Source organism: Benincasa hispida, chromosome 11 (genome assembly GCF_027475165.1).
Source record: "Benincasa hispida cultivar pf3 chromosome 11, pf3_genome.v1.1, whole genome shotgun sequence".
NCBI classification, from domain to species: domain Eukaryota; kingdom Viridiplantae; phylum Streptophyta; class Magnoliopsida; order Cucurbitales; family Cucurbitaceae; genus Benincasa; species Benincasa hispida.
Window position 1 is genome coordinate 66,295,451 of NC_143488.1, and position 13,156 is coordinate 66,308,606.

At 34.8% G+C, this 13,156-nt stretch overlaps 1 protein-coding gene across 1 annotated transcript; it reads right to left on the reverse strand.

The window, feature by feature from the left end:
• Nucleotides 1-754: 754 nt before the first annotated feature.
• LOC120089732 (thaumatin-like protein 1b) lies at nucleotides 755-3,211 on the reverse strand. The gene is made up of 2 exons (XM_039047104.2): nucleotides 3,051-3,211; nucleotides 755-1,476 (listed from the first exon to the last, which is right to left on the reverse strand). The coding sequence occupies exons 1-2, from the start codon at nucleotides 3,100-3,102 to the stop codon at nucleotides 803-805; spliced, it is 726 nt and encodes a 241-aa protein (XP_038903032.2). The 5' UTR covers nucleotides 3,103-3,211; the 3' UTR covers nucleotides 755-802.
• Between the last annotated feature and the right edge of the window lie 9,945 nt (nucleotides 3,212-13,156).

A 13,156-nucleotide genomic window follows, 5' to 3' on the forward strand; every position in this document is an offset into this window, starting at 1 on the left:
GCTACGATTACCGAAAAAACGAAAACGAAGACGACCTTCGGAAGGACGCCTCGAGAGAAAAGGACCGGTGAAGACGTCGTTGTCATCGTCGTCGTCGTCGTCTGAATTCTATATCAATTTTATTCAAATACACCATATGCATGTAATATCTTCTATGATTAAACAATAAATAAAAGTATAGTTAAATGCTCAAACATTTGGTATGAAAACTCATTAAAAAAATTTAATCTTTATGTGTTAAATTTATTTTTGGATTCCTTTTAGAAAAAAGAGAACCAAAAATAATAATCAAATACATTTGTTTTTTAAATATGTTTATCCAACATATTGGTTTTTTTTAGTTTAAAGTAGAAAAACCAAAAACCAAAAACATTATTTAGTTACCTATATAGATAAATTACAATAGATTTAAAATTACATTGTTAAAATATAAAGTAGTTACCTAGTGAAAACATTGTTAAAACATTTAAAATTACAGTGACTAAATTATTGCCTAGTGAAAGTGAAAGTCCATGGACATATATAAAGTAGTTTTTAATAATCCCCTATCTCAAGTTTCACCATTTAAACTTTTTTTAAAGATATAATTGTAAGTACAAGAGTTAGGCGTACATCATGCATCTCTTTCTTGTGTGGACACTAAAATAAAACAATACCAATTTATTTTTTCAATTAAAAATTTGTAAATGTCAAATTTTATTCGACAATTAGTGAGGCTGAACAGAAAATAAGAAAGAAGTTTCAATCAAAGATGGAAATCAAAAAAACCTTACGAATTCCTTCAAAATTTAGGAAGAGTTGTCTAAATTATAGGACAGAAGGTAACGTTAATAGTATTAAAACCAGTACATCCGTATGTCGGTGGAGTATTATCCCCGGGATATACGCGCGCCAAACCGCACAATTCCTTAAACTTCTCAGAGTACTGATCCGGCTGGCAATCGGAACTGCTGCAGCAATACTCTGGCGACTTCAGCGCGTCGCACGCGCTGTAGCAGCCGACGTACGCGCCGTCCTTATTCTTGGCAACGAGAAACGACGGGCAGACATTGCCCAAGTCTTGGATGCAGTCGACGGTGGGGCAGTGGCCGGAGCCACCATCGACAAGGTGACCGCCATCGGGCTGGATCCGGACCGGAATATTGAAGCCATGTTTGAGGCTAAGGTCGTAGTGAACAATGGAGTTGTTGATGGCAAAGTCGAGGAGGGTGACCGGGAGAGCCGGTGGAGTGGAGTCGCAGAAGATGGTGCCAGACCCGCAATCGCCGGTTTCACAGGAGAAATGGTAGTCTTGGTCGTTGGAGCACTTTGTACGGGCCCACAAAGAGCCAGTCCATGTGTCGGGCATAATAAAGATCTCGAGAGTGTAGGATGGACTCTCCGGGTCGGCGTCTCCGATGGGTGAGTTTGAGGATAGCCATATTGAATATGGGCATTGGTTCTCAAAATGGAATATCACGTCGTCCGAAACTACCCCTACAATGCAAATATATCCATATTAGTATTTAAAGATACTCATACTATATTATTCAATTTTATATATAATACAGGTTCGATGAACCTTGGTTCAGTTCGATTTTTTATCCTTGGTTTTCGATTTTATATAGTTAATAATTCGCTTTGTTGTCATTTTAAACCAAACTAAGCCGAAGCTTTCGTAAAATTCAAATTTTAGATTTAGTTTGATTCACTATTGTTATTCGATTCGATTTGATGGATCTTAATGTTCAACCCTAGGAGTGTAAACGGTTCGAATGAGTCAGGATGTCCTCAAAACTGACCTCAACCCGACCCAATTTGGCTTGTGTACGGATAAGATCCAACCATTGGATTAAAATCAGGTCGGGTCGCACTCGATTGTTTGTGGTATATAATATTCCAATGTTAAAAAAATAAAAAAATATATAACCCCGTCAGCCCACAGTCCCAAGAAAGTAGTTCTTCTGCGGTGGGAGGTTCTTCAGCTTCTTCTTCTTCGGTTTCATCTTCTTCAAGTTCTTCTTCGGTTTCTTCTTCTTTGTAAGAGAAAGAGTGAAAGAGAGAAAGAGAGAAACAGGTAAGGGAAGTGAGAGAAAGAGTGAATCAGAGAGGGGATGTGAGATAGATAGGAAGAGAGAAGGGATGTGGGCATTACACATTAGCAGCAAAGATATGAGGTTGAAACAATAAACCCTAATTTCTAATTAATTTGGTTCGGGTAAACCTAGACCAAACCGAAACGATTGTTCGATTCGATTCTTTTTAATTCTAACAAAAAAATCAATCCAAATGGAATGAACTGGCTTGATTGGGATCGAACCACCTGTCGGTTCGATTTTTTACACCCCTATTCTTCACTGTTTTTTTTGTTGCACCTATATTTTCATCTTACCCTAATCTAATAACATAGAGTAAAACTAATTTCAACAATTATCTTCTTAAAAAAAAAAATAAAAAAAAAAAGTTAGTCGGACACTGGGTTGACTATTTTAGTGGTGAAGATAAATTTTATGTTATTTTATGATAATTACATCTGATAGGTAGGTTATCTTAAATTAAATGAAGAAAATGGATTTTCATTTTTACTTCCAAATCAAGTTCTAATATTGCTATAATACACACGAATGTTAGAAGGAAAAAAATGGAGAATCTATTTCTCAATATGATTTTAAATAAAAACGAATAAAACATATGGAAAATAAAGTTTGTATTGAACATATAATTAATTATATGGATTAAACTTATTTATTATACAAAAGAATTAACATTATCGAAACATAAATAACAACATTGAACTTTAAAATTTAAAAGAAAAATAAAAAATCAAACCATGCAACGGTGTTCTTCATTAGATTACATGATTTTATGAATATATATTTCTAATGCATCATTTCTCTTTGTGATAAACAAAAATAAAGAATAGAACGTTGTAATAAAATCAATATGTATCTGTATTATTATTATTATTATTATTATTATTATTATTATTATTATTATTATTATTATTATTATTATTATTATTATTTAAAAAGAAAAAGAAAATAGAAAAGAAAAAGGGTGAGAAAGTTAACCTGCTGCAAGAAGAGAGAGTTGGAGGAGGAGAAGAGAAGTTTTGGAACCCATTGATTGATGAATGATGAAGAAATTATGATAAGAGAGACTCAATTTAAAGGGGCAAAAAACAGAGAAGTTAAATCTGAAACTATATCAAACTTAAATTAAATGGTGTAACATGGAAATTCATCGAAATATTAGGGTGAAATTCCTTTTTTTTAATATTTTTTTTCTTATAAATGTAGAACTTTAAAAGAGATCGAAAAACATCTACTCATTTTCCATAATAAGAAGTTCAAATCTCCACTCATATTTATTAGTCAATAATTAAAAATTATGGTGAAATCCCCTTTTAATATTTCACACTTAATTACTTTGTAAAAATATATTTTAGGTTTAAATTTAACTTTAGTTTATGAGTTAACCTTGAAATATATATATATTAATCATTAATTGACCATTTAAGAAAGTCAGTTGCAAAAATACATTTATAATCGAATTTGATTGTGATGGAAAACAAGGCAAACTAAAATGAAAGTAAAATATGGTAGTATATCATTTAAGAAGTTTATCTTTAAAAGTGGCATTACTACTTATTAAGAGTGTTAATTGCCTGTTATATCAACTCCTAGGTGGGAATTCATATGTATTGAACAGTATTATTGCGTTTCAAAAGAGAGACAAAAAAAGGGCTAAAAATGGTTATACAAAATTTTGTATATCTTCTTAAAAATTTCAATTTAGTAAAATTAATTTTATAAAATAAGCAATAAAAAACCTTTGCCTTTGGGGGAATATAAAAATTTATATTAGGAGGGAATAAAATAGTATAAAAATAAACACATTCACATATTGATATTAGTTTATTCAATTAGAAATAGGTAGTTTTTCTCTGTAAGTATACAAAGAAATGAAACTATAAGTTTAAATAATTTACTAAATATTAAAAAAAAAACGATTTATTTTCATTTATATTTGATACAACGTCAGATCTAACATCGCTATACCCTTTCTTAGGTTCTTCCCTAACTTGTGATGTTGGGTGGTGTTCCTCGATAGGGTCAAAGGGCGGTGCAAATTGGTTGGATGTTGTGGAATCATAGCCGGTGCCTTATGTGTGTCAGCTACCACTATGTTAAATAAATAAATAAATAAAAGCTTCCCCTCCTTTCGTAAGATCTTCAAGATTCCACCAAGAATGTGAAAGCACCTTCCACTGTTTCTTTCAGAGTCATTCCTCTCGTTGTCTTCCCCTATTTCTTTCAGAGCTGTTTTTCTCTTCTTTCCTCCTTTCCTACAATACAGAACTACCATGAATGAAGAAGACTTAATCAATGATGGAAAATCCTTCATGATCCAGAACCCGAGTTTGAGCACCCTAGGTTCATATCCCGAAGGGCTTTGGATAGGTTCCATCACGTAGTTTTTACTAGAAAGTTAGTTCCTGAAAGGGTGTTATCGTTAGAATCTGACTTTTATCCCCACATCACTGCTGAAATACAACAGTGTAGTTGGGAGTCTCTAGTCAGCCATCCTGGTGAGGTGATTGTTCCTCTTATTAGGGAACTTTATGCCAACATCGATGAGGATAGGAATTTCTCGTTGGTGAGAGGCATCCGAGTACCTTTTTCGTCTCTTCGCATCAACAAAGTCTATGGATTGATTGACTTCAATGATGAGTATGGTAGGTTTTGCTCACAACAGTTCCTAGGACAAAAGGTCATTGAAGCTCTCTGTAGGCCTAGGGTAGAGTGGATTCATTTGCGAGGTGTCTAGTTACGTTTAAGTGGACGAAGATGTTCGTCTCCAGTCAGATTTGGCATGCATTTGTTTGCTCCAGACTGATGTCGGTGCTACGCCTGACCAACATTACTAGAGACTCTTATATTGCCCCGTTCAGGGTATGTCCGTCAATGCGGGAAAGGTCATTAGATCCTCGATCTGCCATTGTGGACGTTGTTCCACCACGGGTAGCCTAGTACATCCTAGCTTGATTACTAAGCTTTACTGTAGGTCCAGGGTGGAGACCCCTACAGAGGAAGAGAGGATGGGACGTAGTGGACCCAGTTGTAGGTCATCAGTAGCTTCATTTCATGGTCGTGGTGCGTAGGAGCACGACGAGGACGAGCACGATGACGAGGAGATTCCTGCTAAGGAGCTTCCACCGTGTTGATCCCCAAGATCAATACAATGTGTCAATGGCTGATGAATCATATGGTGAGTGTGCCCTGAGGTTCGCTACTAAAGCCTTGAAGGTGAGCCAGGACACTGCTCGCCGTGCTAGGCGTATAGAGAGGATGGTGAACTTCATGCGTGAGCAAAACCGCCTCTACTATGCCAGCATTGGTTTCCAAATGTGATTTGTAGAGGAAGTCGGATTTGCCGAACTTCGATCGATGACTAGCCATTCCTTTCTTGCCTTCGGTGATATTTTTCTTTCAGATTCTTTATTTTAGTAGTTTTTTGTTTTTCTTTCTTTCTTTTAGTTTTTTTTCTTTTAACTAACTTCTTCTTTACTTATAGTTTTCTTTTTCTTTTCTTTTTCTTTTTTAGGTCTCTTCTTGGTTCTAAATAGAAGGGAAAAAAAACCAAAACGAAGAGAGCAATAACCCAACCACATCCTGTGTGCGATAGTGTTTTCAGGAGAGGTTTTATGTTCCCTTGTTCCTTTTTACTTTAGAGCTTTGCTTAGGATACATTGAGAATAATGTATTGATTTAAGTTGGGGATGGGGTACTTATTGGGTAGTGTTATTAGCTTGAGGTCCTTGAGCGTTGTGCTTGGACTATGTTCTATGCTTGATTGTTTTGTTTGCTCTGTTGTTTGGTTGTTATGATGAGTAGTTTATGACGCACTCTTCCTGTGATAGAATTTGTATAAAATAATGTTAAGAGAGCACGATCATGATTTTTAGCTCAGTTTTAAAAAAAAAAAAAAAAAAAATCTTATCTCTCATGCATCTTTAAGCAATTTATCTACTTACCCCAATCTCTGGGAAGGAGTAAATTTCTTCTTGTGTAGTTATGTTCCCAGCTCTCTAATCAAACAAATCTCCAAAATGGTAGGCTTATTGAGTCGGCGATCTGACCACTTTCACCCATACAAATCAAAGGACCGCCCTCATAGGCAGGAGTTTACAACTCACTCAAGATTCAGGTCATGTTACCTATGGTCATCCTGGTGAAACGTAAGTCTCTATTATGAACGATGTTATATAATGAGACTAAACATTTTGTTGTTTGGTCTTATACAAACTTCTTTGTATAGAATATCCCCACTCACATGTTTATACATGAATGATCAAGATCAAATCATTTATAGCACTTTACAACAATTGTAACACCTATAAAGTGGGCCATACTCGTAGTGTCACCGGGATAAGATACCCAGCCTTATTCATCTACTACAGACCATTTAGATTATCACATAAACATGATTCACCCGTATGTCTCTATATACATGTTTAAGCTACAAGATAACCTTGGATGTTAGTTTATTGGTTTGTGGTTAATGTAACTAAAATATCATATATTTTATTAAATAGAAAATGAGTTTGAATAAAATATCATATATTTTATTAAATAAACAATGAATTGGTTCAATACATTTACAAACTATAGGACCCAACGAGATTTAGGGTATCAACCCCAATAGAGACCGAGGAGAGGCCTAGTTTTCTTCTCTTCCCCGTATCTTTTCAGCATCAATAGGTTAATTTTTACGTTATTTTGGATCGTAAACTATGGATTGGATTTTTCTCTTCGATTTGTCTATGGATTGTTCGAGGTAACGATTTTCTATTTAGTTTTTGGAGTTTTTAATTCCTTGCTAATTTCTTAAGAGTTTTGTGTTCTTAAATGAATGATTGAATTTGTGTTTTCTTTGAATTCGATTTAATTTCTAAAAGCATGGTTGTAAGGTTGAATGTTCACGCATAATCGTGCTTGGCTATCCAATTTTTAGTTACGTCACATTCTTACCTGAATGTCTAGCTAAAATCAATCAAGTAGCATTGGTTAATTGTGCATTTGATGGTTATTCCTAGGATGCATAAATTGCTAGGTTAGAAAATAAAATCAGTTAATTGAATATGGCTTTCCTGAAAATTAATCGACATAGTAGAATTCTTGTTCATAATGCACATGTTTTTAGTTCTATATAGATGTTATCGAACCCAATAGGATTTAGGAACATGTAGATGAATTGAGGTATGGTCTTTCTAAACTTAATTGATACTTAGGACGCTTCCTAGGTTCAATCCTTGCTAGTTATCCATCTTTGTATATGCTAGTTAGACTGCATTGAGCGAGTTGTTGTGCACACATGAAATCAGTTGCACGTTGTTGGGGTTGATGCCCTAAATCTCGTAGAGTCCTATAGTTTGTAAACATTATTAAACAAACACATTCTGTATTTAATAAAATATATGATATTTTATTCATTGTCTATAAAATATATGATATTTTAGTTGTATTAACCACAAACCAATAAACTAACATCCAAGGTTATCTTTGTAACTTAAACATGTATGTAGAGACATACGGGTGGATCATGTTTAAGTGATAACCTAAATAGTCTGTAGTATATAGATAAAGTTGGGTACCTTATCCTGGTGACACTATAAGTACGGCCCGCTTTGTAGGTGTTACAATTGTTGTAAAGTGCTACAAATGATTTGATCCTGATTATTCATGTATAGACATGTGAGCGGTGATATTCTATACAAAAGAGTTTGTATAAGACCGAACCACGAAATGTTTAGTCTCATTACGTAACGTCGTTCATAATAGAGACTTACATTTCATCAGGATGACCATAGGTAACATGACCTGAATCCTGAGTGAGTTGTGAACTCCTACCTATGAGGGCAGTCCTTTGATTTGTATGGGTGAGAGTGGCCAAATCGTCGACTCAACAAGCCTACCATTTTAGGGATTCGTTTGATTGGGGAGTTGGGAACACAGATATACAAGATAGAATTCACTCTTTCCCCGAGGTAGGGATAAGTAGATAAATTTCTCCCTTAAGAGCTGATTTCGGGTCTTAAACAATGTGGTGCCACACCCTATCCTGGCCTGAGAGGGGTTTAGTCATAGTTGGACTATGATCTATTATTCATTAGAGGGACCAATGGTACTTATGGAGTTAGATGTAACTACAGGGGAAAAACGATAATTTGGCCTAGTTGTACTTACGAGCAATTTGTGAAGGGTCATCGTACTGTTGATTGATTATATCCAATGAACACATAAATACATCTGTAGTGCAAAGAATGCAACTATCGGTCTTTAGTGGAGTGCCCGAAAGTTAACGGATGGTGAATAACTTAATTAAAGAGTTTAATTAATTATTCATGTACCATCGGAGCTTCAAATTACAGGTCCATGAGGTCCCCTTGGTAGCTCAATAGGATTAATTGAGAATCAGTTTTTGAATTAATTTGAATTATTCAAATTAATAGAGGGATTTAATTATATATGATATAATTAAGTTGATTCGATTATATGTGATATAATTTTAAATGTATTTGATATATTTTAGCTTAATGAGAAGAAATAAATATTTGAATGAGATTCAAATATAGTTTCTATGAATTGGATTCATAATTGTTAAATTTAATATAAATGCGATTTATATTAAATGTCATATAAAAGAGAAAAGAAACTATAGCTTATATTGTATGTGATACAATATTAAAACTATAGGTTATATGTTATATTTGATATAACATATAGTTTAATATATATATGATAAGTTAGTTATCATATTTATATTTATATTAATTATTATTTTAATAGTACAGGAGGGAGTTACAACTCCCTTCCACTACTTTTCTCTCCACCCACGTAAGTGGGTGGTGGCTATATTTGACATATATAAAAGAAAAGGTTTTCTTCTTCCTTTTGAAAAAAAAAAGTTGTCGATTTGGAGAGTGAGAAAAACAACAGAAGAATTCTGTGTGTTTTTTAGTTTTTGAGAATACTTTAATTCCTTCTTCCTCTCCATAAAAGTTTCCTCAAATCCAAAATAGCCAGAGCCCACCACTCCTAGGTTCTCATCCTAAGAATACCGAGGAAACCTTTGTGGTCATGTTCGTTCTTGTTCGAGTTTATTCTTGAAGAAAGTCTTCAAGGAGTTCGTGAACTATTTGAGGGAATTCATGAAGAAAGGTCTTCAAAGGCGAGGTTTCTGAAACCTTTTTCATTAGCATGTTGTAATTTATAATTATATGCATATCTTGTTTATTGTTTATTGTAAAATTTAAATTCAATGTCAAATAGAATTTGGCCGATCCGCTTCCGCTCAAGGTTCACTTCTCAAAGAGTTTCTTCACACGTATAGGTTACAGAAGTCAAGGCTAGAAATTGCATTGAATGGCTCGAAACTAGATAGACTAATCCTAGTTTACATTTATCCGCCCCACTTAAATTTCTTGCATGTTCTCAATTTTACAAAAACCAAAACCTTGTTTTTACTGCTTTTCAAAGTCAAATTTAGCATAGAAGAGATTTAATCCTTGGCCTTTCTGTGGTTTGACCCCATGCTTACCACTGTTGCTATATTTTTGTATTAATGGGAGTAGTTCAATGATCTTTAAAAATTTTCTTTTGATTAGGTTTGAGGTTTATTAATGACATAAGTCTCGAACCTATATCAAAATGGCGCCCTTGTCGGGAAGGCAAGCCGATTAATCTCTTTTAGTTGAATTTGACTTGTAAACTTTAAAAACCAAAAAATATTGTTCTTTCTTGTGTCTACTTGTTTTCTCATTGCAGACGATTTGAACATTTATTATGCACTTCATATGAAGTATGCAGTTCAGCGAAGAGAGCGAGAGGTAAGTGAATTTAATGAGCTTAAAGATCAAATATCGGAACTAACCTCTCTTGTTGGTTATTAGGAAATTTTAGCTTTAGCGTATTCCTGAGCATGAATATTACCTTCCATGGGAGATGCATAGCCAAACGCCGACGTCGATGAATGCTTCTTTCGTCAATTCAGGTATATCTTTAGAAGATTGGTTAGAGAGCTATCTAACAACTCTGGTGAGTTTGTGCAGGAGTTCTCTTATAGTCATCAAGAATCCTTGAGTTTCCAGCAGGATAGCTTCCATTCTAGATCCAAAGCTAGAACTGAGTTTCAAAATTTGAGTGATCTCGTTGCACAAATCACTGAATCAGTTAGGAGACTTGAAGAATCCTTGGTGCACCCTTCTTTTGAGAGTATTGAGTTGAGCAGTGGAGTGACTGACATCGACCATCTCGTTGAGCGGCCAGTTCCACAAAGTTTAGGTTAAGGTAAGACTTTAGATTTAAAAATGTATGAACTTGCTAATGATTTCTTTTAGTATGTGCAGAAGTCTATTGAGTCTCACATGGAGATTCAAGTCCCCATGCTTACATTGGAGAGTCATTCCAAGTCTTCCATTGTCCATACCACTGAGGCCTGATTCATGGAGGAACTTAGGATGTACAAAGATTATGTTTATCCCCTGCCACTCCAAGAACAAGTCATTAAGGTTAAGTATGAGCCTGAACTTTATTTCAAGGAGTCTCAAGTAAAAAAGTTAGAGGCTTCCAAGCTTCGATCTGTTCTTTTGCTTAGTATTTCTTACATTTTTTAATATTGCTCGTCTCTATCTCGTGAGTTAGTCGAGTCAGTTGAGTCAGAGTCTTTATTTTCAGAAGAGTCAGTTCTTGAGTCTTATATTTTATTTCCTTTTCTTTTTATAAATCTAAAAAATACCAAATTCGACCTGTCTGGTTTTTTTAAAAAAATGGGAACCCTTATAGCCTTACCGAGCTATATTGACTCATCTAAGAAAGGACCAGAGAAATACAAGAATTTCTTTGTACCTTGACAGAGGACAGGTCATGTCAAGTAACCGACGTTAAAAAAATTTTCTTGAAGGCAGCCAGACAAAAAATTTTATTGCTTTATTTTATTCTCTTTTTTTAATTAATTAGTTTAGGTCGATTTAGGTTTAAAATTAAATTAGTTTAATTTGAAGTTTCTTTTAAAAATAAATTAGGGCACAACATCACAATGTTGTGTTTATAGTATTGGAATGATGCAAGGCAGAACTGCGTGCAGCAGTTGAGGGGCTTATTTTTCTCTTCTCTTCTTCGATTTCTCTCAATTTTCTCCCTTCCCTCACCAATTTTTTTACCTTCAAATCCAAATTCCTTGCTTTTCTTCCTTAAATCCCATCCAATCTTCAAGTCTCCTAGCATTTCATCCTTCAAATTGTGGGTTTTCTACCCATTACCGATTTTTAGCACATTTTTCATATATTTTAGAGTTCTCATCAATCTAAGGTAACTTTTGATCTTCGTGCTTGATTTCTTTTGTAGATTTACTAGATTAGAATTGAGATTCTCTTAATTTGTGAAGTTCTTGCTTAAATTTGAATTGTGTTGAGATTGAATGTTGGTATTTCTATTGTAGAATTAAATTGTATGCTTGGGATTTTTTCTGTTTGCAGGTGAGGTTGATTTTATTTGAGAATATATTTTGAGTGGGTTAGGTTTAGTTTTGTGGAGTTCTTGTTTTCCCTTAGGTTTAAATCCTAAATTTGCGAGCATTACCTTAAAAATACATTATGGGTCCTATAAGAGATAAAGGAAAAAATGTGGCTAGTTCGAGTCAGAGGGGTTGTGATCTAGAACCCGAGTTTGAGCATCCTAGGTTTATATCCTGAGGGCTTTGGATTGGTTCACCACATAGTTTCTACTAGGAAGTTAGTCCTCGAAAGGGCGTTATCCTAAGAGCCTGACTTTAATCCCCACATCACTACTGAGATACTGCAGTGTAGTTGGGAGTCTCTAGCCAATCATCCTGGTGAGGCGAGTGTTTCTATTGTGAGGGAGTTTTATGCCAACATCAATATGGATAGGGATTTCTCATTGTAAGAGGCATCTGAGTGCCTTTCTCGTCTTTTCGCATTAATGAAGTCTATGGGTTGACTGACTTTAATGATGAGTATGGTAGGATCTACTCACAGCAGTTCCCAAAGCAGGAGGTCATTGAAGCACTCCGTGGGCTTGGGGTAGAGTGGGTTCGTTCGCGAGGTGTGGCAGTTAGGTTTAAAGGGGCGGAGATTTTCATCTCCAGTCAGACCTGGCATGCACTTTTTTTCTCCTGACTGATGTTGGTGCTACGCCTAACCAAAGTCACTGTGATAGAGCCAAACTCTTATACTGCCTCGTTCAAGGTATGTCCTGATGGAACTTGAGATATACGCAGCGGAATTAGGATCTGATTACACTCTAATTGCTTTTAATTAAAAGGAAATTATGCATGCAATTAAAGGAAAAACAGTAATTAAAAATGGATGAAATACAACTTTTATAGCTCCCAAGCAACGCTTTTCCTCGCTGAATCTCAACCTGAACTCTTCTGGACCACCACTAGAGTTGACCTGCTATCCTTTGGACTCAGAACCGGGTTGCGGGACCCGGTGGATGAAGAACCCCGAGAGAGAGAAAAAAGATGAAAAAAAGGAATGAATTTGGGATTTGGTTTGGGTTTTCATTTTGAACTTCACACAAAGAAAAGTGGTTTTTTCCAGCCCAAATTAAAAACAAAATTGGCAAATTGTCAAAAGTTTTTAATTTAAAATCAAAAGACCATTTCATAAAAAAAACCATGTAACAATTGCATGAACCAAATCCATAAAAACCCAACACCTATAATCCACTATCTTAGTGGGCTTAATGTCTCCACTATAAGCCAACACCTAGTCCACTATTTTGTTAGTGGAATTATTCAACAAAAGTTTGGATTTTCCCACTAACTATAGTAAAAAAAATAGTCATTTGGTCAAAGTCAAACTTTGACCAAAAAGTCAACATTTTGACTTTTTATGATTTTTTCTGCCTTGACTAATTTTGACCTCTCGAGCATGAATCCGCATTCATTTTCTTGAAATTAAAATCACATTTAAATATAAGGTCGGTCAAAGTTTAACTTTCCAAAGTCAAAAGTCAACTCTTTGACTTTTTACGTCTTTGACCATTTCATCATTTCCGAGCTTCCGAATATGAACGTATTCATATTCTTGATATTTAAATCACATTTAAATATTAAAGTTGTATCTCTAAACTGAAAAACCCGACCACTA

Bases quoted from the DNA above. Each gene is read 5' to 3' on its own strand.
- LOC120089732 (XM_039047104.2), bottom strand. From the start codon at position 3,102: ATGGGTTCCAAAACTTCTCTTCTCCTCCTCCAACTCTCTCTTCTTGCA. The intron at 1,477-3,050 runs GTTAACTTTCTC...TTTGCATTGTAG, and splicing joins ACTCTCTCTTCTTGCAGCAG to GGGTAGTTTCGGACGACGTG.